The 22483-nt window shown below is 41.7% G+C and overlaps 1 protein-coding gene across 3 annotated transcripts in view; it reads left to right on the forward strand.

Moving 5' to 3' along the window:
• The window catches only part of LOC148018975 (Transducin/WD40 repeat-like superfamily protein), a 186797-nt gene that overhangs the window by 81789 nt on the left and 82525 nt on the right, over positions 1-22483 (forward strand). Inside the window, exons 3-4 of one of the 3 annotated variants that reach the window (XM_087701481.1) lie at positions 16102-16207; positions 18091-18175. In XM_087701481.1, coding sequence (XP_087557607.1) covers positions 16102-16207; positions 18091-18175 — 191 coding nt within the window. The remainder of the gene's footprint in view (positions 1-16101; positions 16208-18090; positions 18176-22483) is intronic. The other 2 variants (XM_087701482.1, XM_087701483.1) reach the window with 2 other exon arrangements.

Consider the following 22483-nt stretch of genomic DNA (forward strand, 5'->3'; position numbering starts at 1 on the left):
TCATCTCATCTACTCCTCCAGTTACTTGGTGACTTCTTCCATTCTACCGCCTGTTTCTTGGTGACCATTCTATTGTTGCGTTTTATTGAGGAGGCATTATGGACTTGACGAGAATGACGACACCCCACTTTCACCTTCTTTGTTTTCTCCTGTTTCAAATTTTAGTCTCATGACATAGGAGTTTGAAGAGTACTTGCGCATCACGTATGGTTACCGTCCTACTAGCTTTGCTACTCCATTTGGATTGGTTGGTGAGCTAGGTCACCTTGTCGATCATGTAGGATATATGACATTTGGGATGATTGGTGTCCTATCTTCTTTATCTTAGCTAGGCCTAGTGTTAGGTTCCTACAACCCCTTTGAGTTGTATGAATCAAAATCCTCTCTTGTTTTTTCTTTTGATATGCAGACTTCGGATGATTTTTTGTATGTAAAGTTCAATAGAGAGGGCTGTTGAAGCAGTCATCCTTCATGAGGTATGTCCATATCTTTTGTTTCATTTGAGCATGTAAGACACTCTTCTCAAATTTCTCCCATCCCACTCTCTTCTATCCCACGCTTGGATTTTCTCTCCTCTTCATTCCAATACCTTGGATTACACTCCATAACCCCATCCCCCATACTAGAACCTCTGTTTCTACTCCTAGTACATTTTCATTCTCCATTTCATACATTTTCCTACCACTTTACATCACGGTGCATTGTTACAGGGAATGCCACTATTTGATACAGTATCATCCACTTACCCTCAAGCCACTTAGTACCTACTATCACGGGGCTTTGTTACCAGGAGTGCCATCCTTTAACACAGTTCCTTCCATCGTTCCGCAAGTGAGTACATCGTTTTCCACTGGGACGGTTGTGATAGGCATCCTCCTCACTACTCCTAGTCACATACATCCTTTGACTTGTGCATCAGGCATGGTTACCCCCAGTTACACACATCCTTTGACTTGTGCATCCTATGATAGGCATAGCCCCTCAATATCCCCAGTCACACACGTCCTTCGGCTTCTGAGATGCATGGATTTCCATCCTTTGCTTATGGTGCATCATCACACTTTCCATGGGTTACTTCTATGTAGGGATTCCTATCCTCTACTCCATATGTCCCTATCCCTCCACTATGGGGCACTTATGTGGCGACCATACCCATGCCTAGTCATCCCATGCACACTTTGGATCCACTGTGCACACTTTCTGTATGTATGGTGGCCACTTTGGCACCCACTCCCAAGTGTACTTCATTCTCCCCCTACCCACCCTATCCATCCTATCCAAGTACTACTACTATTGTTGCAATGACCAAGAGTGCCTTTATGTATAAAACTTGTTTTAATGGGTTGAATTTCACCACTTGGTCATACTTCATGCAACAAGTGCTTGAATCACAAGGAATTTTGGACCTTGTTGTTAGTCTAGAGTTTATGCCGGACCCTCAATTAGCTCACCCTGATCACATACGTCAATGGAGAGCTCGCAATGCCACAACCAATGTTAAGTTAATGCAGGGTTTGCTTAATGTGTTCCACTTCCAGTTACAACATTTTCCCCTCGCATCAGAGCATTGGAGTCATCTCATTGACCGCTACGCGGCAAGAGATTGCAGTTAATGTATCAATCTCGATTTTGAGCTTTAGGAGTTTTCCATTAAGAAAGGGGAGGATCTGAAAGTCAAGTTGGCCAAATATTGGGAGTTACTTGTGGAGCTTGAAACTACTAGCTTCTTGAAGTCGGATGACAAATCAGGTCATGTTCTTCTTGAATAAGTTGCCCAAAAAATACTTTCACTTATCTAGCACATTATCTCACTACCTAGATTGTTGACCTTCTTCGAGTTTGAGTGCTAGTTCTTGCGTTACGCAAGGCTGTATGATTAGGTCCACAAAAAATCCTCCACACATACTTATTCGGAGAGGGGGTTGGTTGCATCTCTTTCACAAGGTAAAGCCAACAATGGCAAGAACTCGTAAGATGTGAAGGCAAGCCAAACCAAGGGCAATTCCCCTTCTTTTGATGGAACAAAAGAAACAAAAATCATTTGGCAATAACTCCCTAAGAAAAATAGGTTTTGTACACACTGCCAAAGATCAGGCTATGTGGACGAAGAGTGTCGTACCAAGGCCCAGGGCCTTCCTCCTAAGAAAACTCAGTAGACCGTTGCAATTGTCTCCACTCCTATTGGACAGTCTAGTGGGGCTATGCCCTCTCGTTGCTGCCCCATTTGCTCCTTTGGCTCCAACAACTATTGAACATGTGGCACATGAACAACCTCAGCAACCATTCTTCTCTACTACTAAGGGGTTGACTGATTGGTTTGTGAGTCTGGATCCCATTGCACTTCCCACATTCACTTCACATCCATCTCCATCTAGGACTACCTTAGCATCTCGTTAGGTGTTTCATTGGCAAGACCTGCTAATGGGCATATGTGATGGTGGCCACATCCTTCGATTCACTTAATCTTCTCACTCGTAGTTCTTTAGGCTATTGAGTTGGGCCTATAAGATTTTTTCCTTAGATTTTCATTCTTAAGTTTTTTGCTATATTTACTCACAAAACATACCCATTTGCATCATTGCATTGTTCATTCAGTTATCTTTTCATTTCGGTTTGGTTTTGTTTTTTTTTAGGGTCTCACTATTGACCTCTGTGCTTGTAGATTTTCATCTCTTTTGTAGGGTTTTGTTTTTAGTGTAGGGCTAATATGGAGATTTGCACTAGTTCTACTTAGGCTAGAGACTTGGAATGTGTGCCACTTCATTCATGGTTTCATTATCCTAGGAGTTTTGCTCTTCTACTAGCATGGAGGCTTTCCCTCTCGAGATGGATCGTGCAACATTTCTCTTGATGTTGTCATGGTAGTGACCTCTATGTTGTTCTTCCAGTTGGGATGCTTCCTCATATCATGGTTTTCAACACCACACGAAGATTGACATTCAACTCCTCTTCCCAAGTTTAAGAGAGTGTTGCTATCATTCTTGGTATTCTACAGGTCTCGGGATTTCTCTTTAACATTGGCCTTTCCCCCTTGTTATACCTTCTTTTGCATTGCATGATTTCATCATCTTGGTAAAGGGTGCTTGGGCAAGTGAACAATTTCCCCATGAGGGACATTGTCTAAGTGGCACCTGTTGCATGAGCATTTCACAGCATGTAACTGTGAGAGTGCGCAACAGAAAGAGGAAAGTGAACATGGAGAGAACACAGGAGAGAGAAGGAGCAATGTGATTGCAATGGCTGAAGGTACAAGGTTGCAACAGTTAGCCCCAACACGCAGCTCTACATGTTAGTGTGGGTACTAGGCGGTAGAAGGAAGATGAGAGAATGAGAAGATTGGCTGATCACAAAGAATCAATGATGGATAATAGATAATCAAAGTGGGAGGGTAGGCCCCTATATCCCCTATATATAGGTGAAGAAGAGGGAAAATCCTAAATGTGATCAAACCCCTAAAAAATAGCCAAAATTACACAAAAAGAAATGTATTAACGTACCCTCCATCTAAAGTGTCTAAAACACATAAAATGATAGGCAAATATAACATTAGAACTCGTAATGTCCTCGTTTGATTTAGAGTGAGGCTCACAGGTAGAAGATGGCCACAAAAGACACACATGATTGCTAATTCCCCCTCTCAGACCTTGGATGTGATGGAAAGCCAAAGGACATGTGGATCCGAGGGTGCCATGAAGAGTGCCAATGTCGTTGTAGTCTGTCGAGGAAGAAAGCCAGCCAAGGAGCAAGACCGCCTCTCCACATAAAACTCTGATCCAATAGAAGGCCACCAAAGGGCAATGAAAATAGAGAGGCCTTGAATGGATTACTCCAAAAAACTCCAGTGAGGGATGAGTGAACCAAGCCTCTAACCCAACTATGAGATGATAGCAAGGAGCTATTGAAGGTGCCATAAGTTGCATAGAAACACCAGGGACCAAGGGCCAAGTGGTAGAGAATGGTGTCTCGAGGACGAAGAAAAGGGGTAGTTGCATAAAAAAAAAGGCCCAAAGTAGAGTGGAAATCTTAAAGAAACTTCTCACGATCCTAGGAAACCCCCTCTGAAACACAAAGGGCCACGAAATCCATAGCTGCATCACCAATATCGTCCCCCTCTAAAAGGGATGAGAGGTATGAGGAAACCACTAGAGGAGATGGTGGGGGATGGGATGGAACTTGTGGAATAGATGATGCACAAGTGGGAATAGGTGTGGTAAGGGAAAGTTGCCTCGAGGGGCCTTGCACAAGGAAAGGAGAATGGAGCATAGATACCCCTCTCTCTTGCCAACTTGTCATAAAAGTGGCTCTTGTAGAAGAATCCTCAACAAAGATGGCGGGGTTGGTGAAGACAACATGGGTTTGGAGTCTAGGAAGGCCATAAATTTAGAGGAGAGGGAAGCGTAAGTTAGGAACATATAGGGCCTTAGAAATGGACCTTGATGGACACTCAGACAATAGAGGCAAGATGCCAACACCATTAATAGGCATCGAAGAAATGTCATGAGCAGTGACAATACCCTCTTAACGAATGGAGATCTTGTAACAAATCACCTCGGGGAGTCATAGGTCTCGATGCATCACTATCAAAGAGCCAAGGTTGCTCAAAAGTGGAGACAATCGAAGAAGGCTCCTCCACATGATAAAACACTGACTCAGTGGAAATAGCGGGTGACGAAGTGGAGATAGACAAAGGCTTCAATGTAGATCCACCTTTCGTTGCTAGACAAAGGTGAGGGTATGTCCTTCAGCACTTCTTCTTAGGGTGCCAAGTCTTTCCACAATGAGGACACGTGGGATATTCTCTACATTTCCCCACAAAAGTTGTCTCAGAGTAGGAAGATGACTCCAACATCTTCCTCTTCGCTTTCTTTTGCATGGCTTGTCTTGTACTTGTAGATAAAACGGCATCAGCACGGTCATCTGCACGGGCTTTGCAAGATTCCGTCTCACTGTGACATGCATCTTGCTCAAGCACCAATGGAACTAGCTCCTCCCAAGTGAGTGTCTCCTAGCTATGAGAAGTGAGAAGATTGGTGTAAAACACATCATATGTCGGTGTCAGGAGATGTGAGAGAAGTGTCACAGCTAGGTCCTCCAAAGAAATGTTTGTACCAAGGAACGAAAGCTCATCCCAAATGTCCTCCATCATGTGGATATGATCCCGCATCATAGGGGAATTTATGCCAAAATGTTGTCTTAGCTTCAACTCAAGAGATAATCGATGCCCAAATGCTTGAATCGAAAGGGAGATGCAAATCTCCTCCAAATCTTAGTAGGGTGGAGAGATGTCTAACATGCATGAGCACAGAATTTGACAACTCAAAAGGAGGGAAGAGGGGGCTTTGGCATTTGACCGATCCCATGAAGCTGCCAAACCCGCGGTCACACCATCACGAGGATCCACGGTAGGTCGGGTTATAGGAATTGCTACAAAATCCCAAAGTTCACAATCATCAAGGAGACACTCCATGTAGCATGACCATAGAGAATAGTTTGTCCCATCTAGCTTGTTGGATGCGGAGAGAGAGAGAATAGGAGTGACACCTGCTTAGGAGATGCCATCAATGCCAATTGAGGACTAGAAGCCTTGGAAGAATATAATGGGAAAGAGTAATAAGATGGTGAATGATCTTGAACCACACAATCTCCCATAGCGTATGCGTCGGCCATAGATGTTCTTCAAGAAATATTTGCAAGAAACCAAAGAAGATGTTGCCACTGGAATAAAGGTGAACAATAAGAGGTGTCCTCGGGATAATTGAGGTTTGTTGGGCTATGGTACAAAAGAAGACTGATTGGGGTAAGGTAGACAGGGATTATCTGATGGCGAAGGGAACACATAATGCCGGGCAGAGAGAGGGACTAGTAAATGCAAAGGAAAACAAGGCTTCAACATCGAAACACAGCCAATCCAGGGGTTGGTAAAGGACCAGGAGTGCTCAGAAATCAAGTCCCTGCAATACACACAAATCTGCCCTAATGTGGGCTTGCAATCCAGTATCAGAATGCATCAAAGAAAGAAATTTGTCCGTCTGTAAATAGGTCGCCTAGTAGAGAATAGGTGCCGTCTAGCTTGTAAATGTACTGCCTAGGAGGACCGATGACCTACTTGCACAAAATGCAAAAATCTAGGGGCAGCTTGCACAAAGGGGCAGGTAATGCAAGGCTTGGTTCTGTAGCACGTGTGTTGGGGGCTGCCTGCAAAAAACGTAGGTTTGTTTTGGTGATGCCCAGCCAATAGAATGGCTGCCCAACTTGTTTGACGCTGTCCAGGTGTGATAACGGTGTCGTCTAGCTTGGTAAGGCCCACCCAAGAGCAAAACATAAATCAACCTTGGTAAAAGAAGCCTAAAAAAGGGTTGGATATAGGTCGCCCTGCCCAGTTTGTCTCCAAATCCAAGGTTTGCCGCATGTGGGAATGACGCCAGGCAAGTTTTGTCGCAGATAGCATGCTCCTCTTTGAGATCTCCGGCTCCCACGCATGGCTCTGATGCCATGTGAGATTGTGCAATGGAAAGAGGAAACTGAACATGGAGAGGAGGAGACAAAGAGAACCCAGGAGAGAGAAGGAACAATGTGACTTCAATGGCTGAAGGTACAAGGCTAAAACAGTCAACCCCAACATGCAGCTCTATGTGTCATTGTGGGCGCCAAACGGTAGCAGGGAGATGAGAGAATGAGGAGGGATGGCTCATCATGAAGGATCAATGATGGATAATGGATATTGAAAGTGGGAGGGAAGGCCCCCTATACAGATGAAAAATAGGGAAAACCCTAAATGTGTTCAAACCCCTAAAAAATAGCCAAAAGTACACTAATGTGCCCTCCAGCTAAAGTTTCTAAAACACATAAAATAACAAACAAATACAATGTTAGAGCTGCGAATGTCCTCATTTGACTCAGGAGTCAGACTGAGGCTCATACGGAAGAGATGACCATACAAGACACACAATTGCTAACAATAGGATCCTCATTGTGTAGAGCACCACTAGACAGATCCTAAGCGATTTCCACTGGCGATTTGTACACTCCACTACCATTACTTCATGGCCCTTCCCTTGTCATTGACAACCTTTTAGTGGATGGGTAGTTGGTTTGTTTTGTGAAGGGTTGGACCTAACCATCCCTTCTTATTCTCCCATATGGTATAGTTATTTAATCAGCTGCAAACCATCTGTGCAAACACCTTCAAAAAAAAGAGAGGAAAGAAAAAGTTCATCGTGGTTCCATTCACTTTTGCAAGACTTGGTAGGCCACTGGGTAGTTGATGAGCACCCTTTGTCCGATGCCTTGTCCTCCCTGGGGTGACTACTTGGACTCCTTGGTAAGATAACCATCGCCTCCTAGTCTTGGTAGGATCAACAAGCAGTCTTCGTGCACCCTTTGTTCGATGCCCTAGCTACTTTAGGGTGGGATGCCTTGGCCTTTCTTTCTAACCTTGTTTTGGGTCTAAGAGGAGGTGTTGAGCCAAAAAATGCATTCCATTCTGATTAGCCTCTTAAATAGCCCCAAAACATGCTTATTTAATGAAAAACCTAAAATGGTGTGCAATTTGAGAGAGTTTTTGTGAAATCTTAATTTGGGGGATCCATCCACATTTAGAAATAGTCAGGCTGCCCCCATTCAATGATTATCTCTTCTATGGAAGTTTCTCACCCTTGTGTTTAGATTTTAGCCATCAATCTCCCACCGTGTGACAGTCCATTCTTTGTGACTGTTGCCATCACGTCATCTACTCCTCTAGCTACCTGATGGCTTCTTCCATGTTGCCGCTTGCTACTTAGCGACCATTCTATTGCTGCATTTACTGTGGCATTCTACTATTGCATTCTACTATTATGCTTTACTATGGTGTTCCACTACTGTGTTCTACTATAGCATTTTGTTGAGGCGTTCTATTGCGGTGTTCTATTGCTGCGTTTTGGAGCCTGATCTACTTCTTGGCATATGAGGACTGTGTTTCACTTCATTGACAGTTGATGATGTGCTTTCTCATCTCCAATTGGTGGTTACAACACTCAAGATCCATATCTGGTGGACATTACTCTCTGATACTAGTGTTCTGCCCTTGGACACCTTGCACACTCTTACATTCATTTACAATATTCATTCACTTCAAAGGTATGTTCTCTCTCTCTCTCTCTCTCTCTCTCTCTCTCTCTCTCTCCCCTTCTGCTTATGTTTGTTTTTGTGTTCGAGTTTTGAGTTTCACATGTCTGTGTCTGTACTGTTGTATTTCTGTTGTGGTTGTACACTGTGTTTCCTCAATGCCAACCCTAGCACCTACTCCATAGTTTTCTTTACACACCAAGCTTGTTTGCGTTAACTATTGTTCGATGTCTTGTGCCATGCAAGATACAAAGCTCACCTCTGTGAATGAAGCTTTACAGTCCCAGCATTGGAAGAAGGCTATGGAGTAGGAATTGGATGCGATTGAGCGGAATGACACTTTGGATCTTGTGTCTCAGTCCGGTCATAGGAAGGTGATTAGAGTCAAATGGGTCTTTAAGGCCAAGTATCATAGTGATGGTACTTTGGATAAGCATAAGGTGGGGCTCATTGCAAAGGGCTCTAGCCTCCGTGTGTCGGTCCGCTCATAGGAGAGGGATTGGAGTCAAATGGGTCTTTAAGAACAAGTATCATAGTGATAGTACTTTGGATAAGCATAAGGTGGGCCTCATTGCAAAGGGCTTTGCACCGACTAGGGGGGATTTCCATGATCTCTTGCACCTATAGCTTGGATGGCTACCGTTAGGGCCTTAGCTAGCCATAGAAGATGACTAGTTTATTAGCTTGATGTGAAGTTTGTGTTTCTTAATGGAGATTTGAAGGAGGAGATCTATGTTGAGTAGCCATTGGATTTTTCTCATCCAATGCCAAGGTGTATACATGTTGAAGAAGGCCCTTTACAACTTCAAATAAGCTCCACATGCTTGGACTGAAAAGATCAACTCATTTCTCCAAGGGAAGTTAGGATACTTGTGTTCTTGTTCTAATCCCCAGTTGTATGTCCACATCTCCTTGCACATGTTGTTGTAGAAATTACACGGCATAGCGGACAAAATCTGAGCAAGGAGTAGAGAACACACAACAAATACGAGAATAATAGAGGCTGCTCTAATTTCAAATGAATAGATACAAAGATGGCTTTGTCCACTTGTGCACTTTCATTGTGAAGCTTAGATGGCAATCTAGACAGATGATAGGCAACGAGCTTTGGAGTAGTTGGAAGAACTCTAAATGGGTGAAAGATAGATTGATGATGGCTTTAGAGGGGTATTCCTTTTATAGCTCGAGAAGGTATTTTGGTCGGCATGTCTGACTATATTATAAACCTTCCCTAGTTGGCTAGGGAATATTCCCTTTACTGTCGGGCAGGGGCCACTGCCCTCAGACCCCCATTAGGGGGGTTGCTAGCCTCCTTGAGACCCCCCTAGCCAAGGGCCACTTTGGACCCCAAAATAGGGGCCCTGAATAACCCCCACACCTCACAACTCGATTAATTGTGCCTCCAGTTGCTACCGGCATAACTACTCTATCTAACCCAAATGCTAGATCCACAAAGGTCACCCTTTTGCCATGCGGTCACATAGACCTTATTTGACATACAAGTCAGGATCCACCCAATGTCGGTGCTCACACATGGCTTCTCCTCATAATATGGGCCTTACAACTTAGAGCACCATGGGTCATTGATGGCACCTTATGAGGGTGGGGCATTGAGTATATCTAACAGTTGTTTGTGCTTTATGTAGATGATCTCATGCTGGTAGGTGACCATGCCTAGAAGGTCAAGCAGACAAAGGAGACACTACACAAGATGTTCCAGATGATGGATATAGGCCTTCTCCACTTCTTTCTAGGTCATGAGATTTGGTAGACTTCGAGGGGGATTTTTATCCCCCAATAGTGGTATCTATAGGAGCTTTTCACTATGCGTGAGATGGGGCCTTGTAAGGCTATTTTTGTTGCTATGGATTTGAATTGGAAGGCTACGGTCCATGCCGACTCATTGGTGGTGGATGCTATCCACTAGTGGCAGTTTATTGGGTGGTTGATATAGCTTCTTAACACTTTGATTGATTTGTGTTTTCATGTAGGTTTGTTTGTAGGGTTCCTTGGTTCATGAGTGGACCCAAGCTAGTTCATTGGTAGGCTGCTATGAGGATTTTGTGGTTCTTGAGGGGGACCTATCTTGGTATTCATTATCTAGTAGGTGCTCGAGATTCAGCTTTGGTTCTTAGAGGCTAGATGGATTCAAATTGGGCCGGAGATGTTGACAATAGGAGGTCAACGACAAGCTATTGCTTTACTTTGGGTGCAGGTGTTATCTTGTGGAGTAGCAAGAAGCAGCCCACAGTTGCCCTTTCTTCTACAGAGGTAGAGTACGAAGCGGTGTCTTCTACCACATGTGAGACAATGTGGCTTCGGTGATTGTTAGCAAAGCTTGGTTGTCCTTAGCCAAGTCCTACTACACTGCATTGCAACAATGAGAGCTGCATTGCTTTGGCATGAAACCTTGTGTTTCATGCTAGGTCGAAGCACATTGAGATATAGTACTATTTCATGCGGGAGAAGATCTTGGATGAGACAATTGATGTGGTATATTGCAAGATAGAGGACAATTTTGCTGATTTGTTTACGAAACTGCTTTCTCAAGTTGTTCTTCAACAACACTCCAGTCTACATATCCCTAAGCCTTATGCCTTGTCTAGGAACTGAGAGGGGGTGTTAGAGATTTATTCATCCCTTGAACTGGCATTGCCAAGCTACATTTGTATAGTTAGTTCTCTTGGGCACAATTATACATTTCTTGTTAGTTTGGGCATTTTCCAATAGTAACTAGGTGCATGCACTTTTTTGGGTAGATTGGATATTTAGTGGGCAGGCGGCAGCGCCATGTGGCAGATTGCAGATTTTCTGCTTATTTTATGTGCAGTCGGCTACTTTCAGCAGCTGGTTGGCGAGATTTAGCTGGCCAACCTGGCCATTTTATTGGCCTATTTTTAGTTATGCCTTCAGCCAGCCAACCACACTTGTTATTTTTAGGTGGAAAGAGAGATTGGCTTGTGGAGATACTTCGACAGCCCATTTGTATATCCGCCTTCTTCATTTCAGCATTTGTTTACTCTAGATCTTTGTGTTCTACTGTCTCTTTTCTCTCTCCCTATTCTCTTGTATTTGTTGTCTTTTAGTATTCCACATTCGCTGCACTTTGATAGTTGCTTGAGATCTTGGGTAAGCAATGAAAGCTTAACATACTTTGCTCAATGGCAAATATGCATATGGGTTTTCATTTGGAGTAATGTGTAATTATACATTTTCATGTGTCCCGAATTCCCAATATATATACACAGTGCATTCAAGGGTTAATGGAATAAGGGGCATGTTGAAACCAGCCTTCGTCCTTGTATAGGGTGGTAACTTGATTAAATACTAATTAAAGCAAGCATAACATTCACATAAATTGAAAATGCACACTTTACTACTTTAATCTTGGACATTGAATACCCGGCTGGCCCCAAAATTGGCACCCCTTGTGGTATTTCTTTATCTTATATTGCAAATGGAAGCGGTACAATTGAGATCCTCCGATCTCCTCCGCTAATCTAAGTGCCTCTTGTTGTCAAAACTAACCAGTAAGTGTCTAAACCAATTTTCCCCTTGGTTTGCTTGGGGATTGGCTTTCACCTTGCTCCTTGAAAGACAAATTCAGTCCTAAATTTGATATTGGCCGGTTGGTCTCCTTGAATCTCTTTGAAATTCCTCAATTTCGACTGTTGGAATTCAAGTCCTAGGCCCTCAATTTTGAGCACACATACCAAGGCGGTTGTCAAAATCCTAATTTTTGCTGTAAATTAGGGTTTACAACAGAGATTGATTGAAATCTCTTCCTCTAATGGCTTAAACTTCTGAAAAATGCTAAGATAACTTGAGAGATGGCTAGGGGATGAGAGAGAATGCTATAGAGAGAGAAATTTCAGAGTTTCATTGCAGGAAATCTTGAAAAACTATTGCTGCCCTGCCCAAATAGCCATGGATGTTGTCGCCTACAGCTTAGGACCACCAGAAAGACTGTTGCCTCCTCCTGTATACTATCATTTGGACCATAAAGACCTTGGGCTGCTATCACTTGCTCTTGGAAGACTCCAAATTGCTATCACTTGCTGTAGGACTGTTTGCAACGTGTTATGAGTTTGACAGAGCTTGCGAAAGGTTCTTGAGTAGGGGCCCCAAGCTATTAGGAGGAAATTTATAGATATTGTGTAATTTGGAATTGTCAAGTCTAGGGTCAAGACACACAATCATAGTCACATGGAATGGAAAATGGGAACGGAGAGGGCCATGAATTGCCATTCCATGTGACTATATAGTCGCATGCAATATGCATGAAACATGAATTATAAATAGGGAAGGGGGACAGGGGACCCAAAAATGGCCATTCCATGTGACTATGCACAATAGTGTAAGTCAACGTAATCTGCCCAAAACTACACTTGCACTTACTAGGTGATTTGGAGCATCATAGTGTAGTCCATAGTGGCTGCAAATCACATTAATGGCCTCTCCTTGATCTCTAACAACCTCATTCTCTCTCACAATGGTTGGAATAGACTCCACTAGTCCCTAAAAACGTTTTTCCCACTTGCATGGGCAAGTTTTGCTAAGTGGCACCCTACTAATTCCATTTTCTAACATTCCCAGCTTATTAAATTAAGTTTTGCCAAGTGGGCATCAGGAGGAGTAGGAACAATGGGAACAAGTGTTGGAGTAGGAGTCATGACCCCATCTCGGCTACCCATGGCGAGTATTGTGCATGGGCGTGCTTGAGGGCTGAGGGTAGAAGATCTAGGGGGATTGCCTTGGGCATTGGAACTACACTCCTCGTTTACATAACCCCTACGTTGGTAATGAGTACAATATTTGTAATTGTTCGGAATATTCTACCAAGTTGGTTTAGTATTTTTAGTTTTGTCTAAAGAAGGGGAGTCTCCCCTTTTAGGACTTGACTTCCATTTTTGAGAGCCGTTGCCGCCTCTAGATTTCTTTTTTGTAGAAGTGGAAGATAACAATGAGGAAGAGGAGGTTTTCACTAGATTTGGTCATGTAGCTGATTGTAATGCATCAGTTGCTATTTGAACTCATAGAAGGTTGGCAAGTGGGACAATGAAATTCTTTGCTGCATAAAATGGAAGTAAATGGTTGGTAGCTTGTTTAAGAATAAAATGACTTGATTATCATCTAACTTGAGTAAGCCAATGGTGGCAAACTTGGCAAGTAACTCAACCAACCTAATGCTAGAATGATGTGGAGCAATGGAAGCAAAAAGATAAGAGCTTCTATAAATGTAGAAAAATGAACAAAAGAACAAAAACACATGAACTCAAAAGATAATAAACTCCGAAAACGTAATTCATATACCAAAGTATAAGAGTGTACAAAGGCATGGGATGTAGGCAGCCAACATGGTGTTTCCAATCTCCATCCCTCTTTTTGAAGTAGAATGACATATAGGCTGATCTCTCTTCAAATTCAATACAATGGGCTGTCACTAATGATCGGGCACAATTTGCCCCTTGATAGTATAACAATCTGAGTACAAATTGTGTTACAAGGATGTGAAATTTTATTGCTGTGCGTAGCATTTGATTAAAAGTTAATCAAATGTGATAATGTGACTTGCACATGTGAGGTGCAAGTTAATTATTTCACAATGCGGAACCTAGGACCGTGATATATTAGTTGGTGCCAAAGACGAAGTTGTAATAAGCTATGTTTGATAGGTACTAGGTGCTACCCAGTGTCAGATTTCGGCCTAGGCCAATTTATTGGCCACTAAGGTTAGTGGTGACATTAGAGACTAAGCATTAATTAATTATTTAACGCAAGTCTAAGGGTTAATAATCACTCAAGGATACTTGGAAGACAAATTGCCCTAGCCAATTTAATTATTGGTCGGTGGAATTTTTTTTCAAAGCACTAGAATAATTATTAAAATAATTTTCAAAATTAATATTCTAAAAATTAATTTATTCTTTTGAAAAATGTTGGAAAATGGGATAAAAAAGGTGCCACTTGGCAAAACCTTCCCATGCAAGTGGCCTAGCAAACTTAATCATTGGCTAGTGAAAGTATTTTTCTAGACACTAGAATAATTATTAAATTAATTTTTAGAACTAATAGTTTGAAAAATAAGTTATTCTTTTGAAAAATGTTGGAAAATAAGGTAGTTTGAATGCTGCTTTTGCCAAACAACATTGTATTCGATGTGTTCCATCAGTGCAGACAACTTTCATGGTTGTTTAGACAGGGTAGTAACTGATTTTTTCCACATTCTTGCGATAGAATTTTGAAAAATTTTAGTCATGAGAGGTGGAGATTTGGATTAATCTCTACTGTAAACTCTCATTTACAACAAAAATTAGGGTTTGACAGCCACCTCAGGATGCGTGCTCAGAATTCAGGGCCTAGGGCTTGAATTCTTATAGCTGAAATTAAAGAATTTTAGGGAGATTCAAGAGGCCAGCAGCCAATGTCAAATTTGGTGAATACAGGAATGACCTTGCCAGGCCTCAAATAGTCCTCTAGTTTGCATGGGAAGTTTTGATTGCTGCACAATACAACCAGTGGAAGACAGGGTCTATAGATTGGAGCTTCTAGCTAGTGGCATGATACAACTTCTTTCTCTTGTGAGTGATTTGGTGGAGCTGCAATATCCCACTGTACTAGGCTCTTCAAGAGGAGCCAAAGTTTGGTGGATGACGGGTAAGTAAAAAGTTGGGCTGTTTTAAGTTTATTTATGAATGTATTTTGCAGCATAGAGTAAAGGCTGCATACGTGCTAGAGTGTAACATCTAAGGATCTAAGAATGTTGAATAACAACGATGCTAACTTGTATCATGTGGAAATAAACTCTTAATGAGATCTTGAGTGGAAAAGCTGTATTTGAAATCAAGGTTTGTTTTAATGGTCTTCATTGTTGAGTACTGCCAAATAGGCCCAATGGTAAACTTTGTTGTGTCCAGAGCCTCTTAGAAACATATCTGTCTGCTATGGGGGAGAAACCTTATTTTCTGTGCGATAATATTGTTATGTTAGCTGTTTAGACGATTTTAAATTTCCAGACTATAGCCTTTCTGAAGACGTATCCTTCATGCTGTTGCGAAATAGAACAGGTTGATGATTTTCATTTGTATCCTGCTGTTTTCAATACTATAAAGGGTAGTGGAGAACTTTGAAGTTATGAGTTATCAGATGCAAATCAAAGGATTCAAGAGCAGAGCTTGCCATTTTGAGGATTAGCATGCAGAAAGGCTCTGATTTTGGAAAAAGAAAAAAAAGGGGGGGTCACTTATTTGCTAAGGGTGTGGGTCTCTGGGGAACCAAAAATGGGAGTTTACCAAGTTCTCTTTTGCAGAGATAAGATAGTGGCAAGGTTTCGAAGTTCCAAGTTGCTAAATGTGCCAACCAAAGAGACCTCATGATCTGGACCTGGGTTATGGTGCTGTAATATCTTACATAAGACCCTTCTATTTTGCAGTGCAAAAATTTAGGGTGTTTTAGGGTCCAAGCCAATGCAACTCTTTTGATCCGTGAACTTAGGAGGCTGCCAGTCTTACAATCAACTTGAGACTTCACATTTTGGAGTTTGGGGTCTGATAATGTAGGGTGTTTGGGCTCAAAGCTAAGGCAACCTTTTTAATGAATATACTTTTGGAAGTTTGTGTGTCTCATGATTAATTTGGATACTTCAAATTGTGGAATTTATTTTGGGAATCGATTGACATGCATGCCATTCAAGGAAGTGTGGGTTAATAAAAAGCTGTAAGACATCTCTACTATTTATTTTCTAGGATACTCTAGAAATCAATAAATAGAAATGGATGGAGTACTTATTCTGTTAAGTTATAAGTTGTCCATAATGAAATACATTGTACATTGTTTTCCTTTACATGTCCACTCGTTTTAACATGCAAGTTATTAATGAGTTCCGTGTAAGGAAATGCTTTTGTGTTTGTATCATCATTCAAATCCTATATCAAGTTGATAACAAACTATGTATGACCAATCATTTCTCTTATTAATCATCATACTGTTTCACAGCAGATATAAAAGCACAGTGTTTGCTCCCTGTTTGTCTCTCAAGAGATGGACGTGGTGTTGTGCGTAGCTTGGATTGGTCTCCTCAAGGTTTGGCGTCAAATGGAGGGTATGCTTTTCCTATAGGTTGCAATGTATTATGTATCGGTGATGTGAAGTTCTACAAGCTATAAATTAGCTCTAAAAAGGCTCGAGGGTCTAGCCTTTTTCCTCCAAGAATCCTTAGGGATTTGTTAATTTTATACCTTTTTGCACTGCATGCCCTATATGGTGGGTAATTTAGGTCTTGACTTGGAAGATATGGCTTGCATTTTCCTTTTTGTTTGGGAATAACCGGCCCCTTTTGGGGGGGGGGGGGGCGCTGGCAGAGACTAGTTGAAGAAAGGTTTTGTCAAAACAGGGCTTAGATATTGTTGCTGAAAGGCTGCTAGCAGCTTGTGCTTAAGAAAGGAGTGAGGAGAAAATGTCTCATTACCTGTGTCATTGAAGGTCAAATGCTTGCCTATACCTCCCTTCTGTAATGGTCTGGAGTCTCAGGCCATGTTGCCTACATATCAAGATGCACTGTCTTGCACTTTCATATCACCCAGAGCATGTTCCAACTGTTGCTCACTTGGCTGTTGTGCTCTTGCACACCTCTCTCTCTCTCTCTCTCTCTCTCTCTCTCTCTCTCAATTGCTCCTTTTGAGCTGTTGTGTTGTGCCGTGTGGTTGCCATGAGATGGTATTAGATAGGCTTGACTGCTTCATTGTTTGTGTGTGCATATGCTTTCATTGTGGGCTTTCAACTTTTGTCTTTTTCACAGAAGTGAGTGGGTGAACTTGGGAAACATCTGCTTCCCGTTTGTCTTGAACCTGTTGAATTACATGAGAATGAGTTGCATGCCCATGATTACGTTTGTTGCTTGTCGGCCTGATATATTTCTTGCATTAGATAACTCAAAAGTATGCAAAGAGTGCCTATCTTGAGGGGATTCATGGTCCTTGCTCCTGTCGCCATTGTCATGGGACATTCCACTGGTCACCTTTTGTTAATTACTGATTTCAGGAAACTCAAACCTTTCTCTAATCAAATTACAGAAAGTCAAATGGAATATGGAAAGAAAGGGATCATGCATTCCTTGGAGGCCAGTCTTTTGATGCCCAAAAAGTTGTTTAGATGCTCATTGCAGCAATTCCTATTTGATAGCTGCTGCTTTTAGATTTGTCACTTGGATGTGTTTTACCATGTTTGAAATTTTTTTGGATGATCCTTGCTTTGAGGACTATGTTATTTGTACATTGGTGCATTGATGAAAAGCGGGGGTAAAAAGTAGTTGTGGGTGCTATGTTCTAAGATGATTGCATATTTGCTGTGAATGTTCTGAGTCGTGAATGAGAGCTTCAGCGGTTGTCCACATTGCTTGGTTTTAGGTTTTTGATCCTGCCACGTTCTGTCTTAAAAATGTCTCTGATTCTTTGCGAATATGAGACTGATGTTTCTTGTGTGTTGGTTATCACTAGGGTACGTACTACAATAGTGGGTTCTCCTGTGTTATTATTTTTCACAGGACACATCAATTTACCAATGCTTGGTGCCTCTATATCAGGTTTTCTGCAGTTTGATGACTGCTTTTAGATGAAGACCAACCATCGATTTAATTGCAGTTTTTTCCATAGGCCTCTAAATGTGGGCTGGTCTTTTTAAGTAGCTGGGATTCAGTAGCCTTCATAATCAGAGATTTATTCAACAAAAGAACTATGAAATGCATTCTGAGATTGCATACTCCTGTTTGCTGTGCCACATTACATGTCTTCTTTTTCCCATTCACAGCTTTTGCATTTATAAGGGATCCTATAGCTTGAGCCTATTTGTCCGCTGCATGAAACATGAGCCATGAGGGTTAGTCTGTTTTTTCTGAGTACATTCAGGATGCTGCCGGACAGTCTTAAGTTACTAACTAGTTTGCTATGTTTGCTAAATTTTCCTATGATGTGTTTCTGCAATGTGCAGATGTTTGCTAGCAGTGTGCACAAGAAACTATCGTGTGAAGTTGTATCGTGCTCCTTTTTTCGAGTTTCAGGCCGAATGGATTGAGGTATGCCTGAAGTTTGTGAAGGGAAATTCAAGAGTTGATATGCTATTAAATTTTTTTGAATCAAGTGTGTCCATTGAGGGGCAGGTTATGTACATTGGGCCATAGAATTTGGATGCTTCAAATGAAATTCATCAAGTGCTTTAAAAACAATTGCCCTTTACACATAGTAATGATTAGTCTTTGTCTTGAGCCTTGTACTTCTAGTAAGTCCTTGTCTTTCATATTTTTAAATGAAGGATTTTAAGGATTTTTTGTCTCTGCAGCCTTCTCTTTGCTTCATAGAGTTTATGGCCCTCTTGTGTGTATGGATCTAATGCAGTGGATTATTTGATGGGATTTACACCTGACTCTACCATTGCTTTGCATATCTTGTATTGCCCACTTCACCTGCTTGAGCATTAGCACCTCAGTAACCCCTACATGTGCACAGATTAACAATCTAATGTGTCTTCTTAATGACCTGCATTTCACAACTTATTTGTACACCATCTTGGAGAATGATGTTGTATGTGTATGAATCTAATGGCTTTTAATTAGAACACCATCAAGCATAGGATTTTCATTTTAATGATGTGATATGTAGAGTATAAGATATCATGTTTTTTGAGGTGGTGCTTGGAAAAAGTCATTGATATTAGGCTATGAGCATAGGCTATAGAACATGTTGCTCACCTCGATCACATGGCATTAACTCAAGGATCAAGGGATGTTGGGCTCCTCCAAGATGTCCTCGATAGCATCCTCATTTCGCACCTCATCTTTGCTCTCCTCTAATGGCCCCTCAATTCCCTCCCTTGGATCTTGGACATGCCCTTCTGTATGCTTCTCCTCTTGTTCAATCTTTGATTAAGGGGATTGGCTTCCTTTACAGTCACACTTTGCAAAGCATACACAAGTTTGTACCAATGAAGATAAGATCACTCGCTTTATACACACCAAGGTGGCTCTTGTTATTGGAGGCAATGTGAGTGTAAGAGATCCACAATTGCTTCAAACAAGAGGAGCTAATGACATGGCTTAGAATAATTGCTAAAGCTTAGGGCCATTTGATCTAGAATCCTCCCACCACAAGGCACCCCCCAACCCCTAAATGAACTTGTCCAATTGTGCATTACAATCACCAAATGAGTAAAAAAAAGTAATGTAGGCTGAAGCTCATCCTGTACTAAGCATCTAATGTCAACACTAGGTACCATGTGCTCCAAGATGTGCCTCTAGTCATCATTGACCTCCCTTCCATTCACTTGTCCACAATCTTCAAACTCAAGGTCCAACATGAATGCAATTGCATGTGAATCTAATCCTTTTACCTTGCTCGACATAGCTCACAAAGGAGGTGCATGGGCATACCAGAATGTTACACATAAGGTGCAAATCTTGTCATATTGATCCTCATTTGGCACCAACTTGTGTAGGCTCTTAATCATCCTAGCCAAGATGTGGCTGCATAGCATCTACAAGGTGCAATAAATGTATAATGGTTGAACCATGGTATCAACCCATTCACGTCATCCCAAAAGCCCATGTCTTTAGGTGGGCCTAAGGATGAGATTCTTTTAAAAGTAGAAGCCAAATGGGAGCCCTTGAATTCATCACCCATGGAGACTTGCCTCACTACACCATTATAGTCCCTAAATGACGAATATCAAGAGATTGAAAGCAAAGCGAGTATTGGACTTCCAACTACTTGAATCTTTTAGTTCTTCTTGAAGAACTCATGGCAAAAAAACTGATGGTTGAAGAGAAATCTTACCATCTCATTGGCTTAGCAAATAATTGACTCTATTTGTGAAAGCTTGCTAATTGACTCTATTTGTGAAAGCTTGCTGATATCCTTTATGAGATGATTCAACTAGTAAGGCATGCAAAAACAATTTGTAATGTGGTGGTAATGCCCCTTAACTATAGCACCAACAATTCACCATCTACCACAAATGCCACCCATTCTACACCCATCTATCTTAATGTTGTTTGTCCACTCATGGGCAAGTATATTGGCACGCTTACCTTAGCTTGATGCATCGTGCGATGAGATCTTATAATGAGAGTATGCCTTAATCCCATGAATGAATCTCCTACAATTGCCACTCCATCCATTTGCAAAGAAGGTGACTCCATTCCTTGCCAAAAGCATCGTCATGATCTCTAAAAGATGATCTTTGTAGCTTGCCCAACTTTGCGTTTCTCCTCCAATAGAGAAGTATGCAAGGTCCTTGATGATGGTCATGTGTATGTGGGGCAATCTTTCCCAACCTTCTTTAGCATTGAAACCCGACCTAATTGTACACGTTGATGCACATGCACACAATAAGCTATAAAATTTAACATATTGCATACAAAATCAAATTGTCATCAAAATTTGATCTGTTAATAGATGATATGTCTATTATTTTTTAAACTTAACCTCGTGGCAATGTGATCATGGTAGGAGTAGTGAGCAATGGCTGTATCACTCTCCATCAAAGGCAATGTGATCAAGGTAGAAGTAGTGAGCAATGGTCGAATTAGTCTTCTCTTGTAGATCCCATAAAGCCTCAAGGTTACCTTGTCATTGTTACACTTATCGTGTTCCTCCGTAGTTTTGGTGTGAATGCTCCCTTATCCATGGGCCCTTTTTACCTTCTAGCTGGAGAAGTGCTTTTTTCCCATGTGAACACTTGTTAGTGGGTGAGGTACTTAGTACCTCAGTGATTGTACTTTCATTATCATTCTTACATAGCGGATGCCACATTCTAGCACTCTCTTCTCTCTTGTTGTTCACTTCACTGTGAGTGCGCGCGCGTGGCTGAATCCCAACATAACGGTGGTATTAGAGCCATGCCTCTAATCGGCCACTGCCACCTCGGCTGCCGTTGAGCCTTGACCTTGGCTTCTGCTGCTGCTTACAAAGTGCTGCTCTGTTTGTGTTGACTTTATCATCAGCCTGTTCATCAGCAGCCAGCTAATCACCTGCCTTGCATTTGTATGTGCAGCCTGCATCAATTCGACCAGTCTGCCCTGTTCAGATAGCCTTGTACTCGTCGTCTGTCTTGACAGCATGGCTAGGATCTCAAGGTCAAAACTGTTCATCACAGCATGTCCTTGCTTGGTGATTCAGCATGTCCTTGCTTGGCAGTCCCACACCAATAGCCCACCTGTTTGCGCCTGTCCTTGCTTGGTGATTCAGCTCTATAGCCGACTTGTTTGTGCCAGTCCATATGTATCACTGCCCAACAATTCAGCCCAACAGCTATCATCCCATCAGTCGACAATCATCATCTCATCAGTTGACAACCCATGCTACAAGCCAATAGCTTGCAGATGTGTTTCGTTGGCCAAATTCAGACCGATAGTGAATATCATTAAAATATTCATGCCCCCCAGCCTTAATCAGCATTAGCCCCATAAATAAACTCTTGTTCATGTGTAGCCCTCTTAACATGCAGAAAATTTGGGGATTTTTGCAGCTGACTTTAATTTTCTCTCAATTTCATTAAAAAAAATGGAGCTTTTATTCAAAACCCCCATAATTCACCAGAATTGGATCCTCTCCTCAGCGTACCAAAATTGCCCAATTTCATGTAAAAAAATTGGGTTTTTTGTGAAACTTTTTGAAATCCATTGACCTTAGAGGACAATTATACCTTCTACACTAATATTCGTGGACATTGGAGCATTTTCAGGTGCAAATTTTTTTTTGCCATAATCAATTGTGCAAAGAATTGTAAGTTTTTTGGCCACCTTTGCTTTTTCATACTATTGTATCTATAGGTACACATTTTGCAACAGTTATTGAAACCAACCTTCCTCCTCGGATAGGGTGGTAAATCCCTGATTACAACTTAATTACAACAACAAACAATAAATGCAAATCTGCAAATATAAATTTACCTACTGATCTTGGACAAGGTACACCCGATTGGCCCCAAAATTGGCACCCCTTTCGGTATTTCTTTAGCTTTATTGAAGAATAAGTTGAATTACAATGGGATTCTCCCAATCCCTTTCGGTATTCCAACTCCCCTTGCTGTGATGAATCACTAGCAAGTCTTTCCGATTTACCCCTAATTTTTGGTACGCTTCCCAAGGCTGTTGCTAAACCCTAATTTTTGCTATAAATTAGGGTTTACACCAAAGAAATTTGTAACTTCTCAGCCTCCAAGGATTCAAATGCTGAGATCTTCGGAACAAGACTATGAAATGGCTAGGAGATGAGAGGGAAAGCTGTAGAGAGAGAAAATTCAGAGTTTTGTCGCAAAGAATGACTGAAAATCATTCAAATGCAGCTGTTGTCCTGCCACAACAGCTTGTAGATGCAAAGAATTGAAG

Source organism: Lygodium microphyllum, chromosome 20 (assembly GCF_053477565.2).
Source record: "Lygodium microphyllum isolate KBCC chromosome 20, Lygodium_microphyllum_v1.1.10, whole genome shotgun sequence".
Classification (NCBI taxonomy): Eukaryota; Viridiplantae; Streptophyta; class Polypodiopsida; order Schizaeales; family Lygodiaceae; genus Lygodium; species Lygodium microphyllum.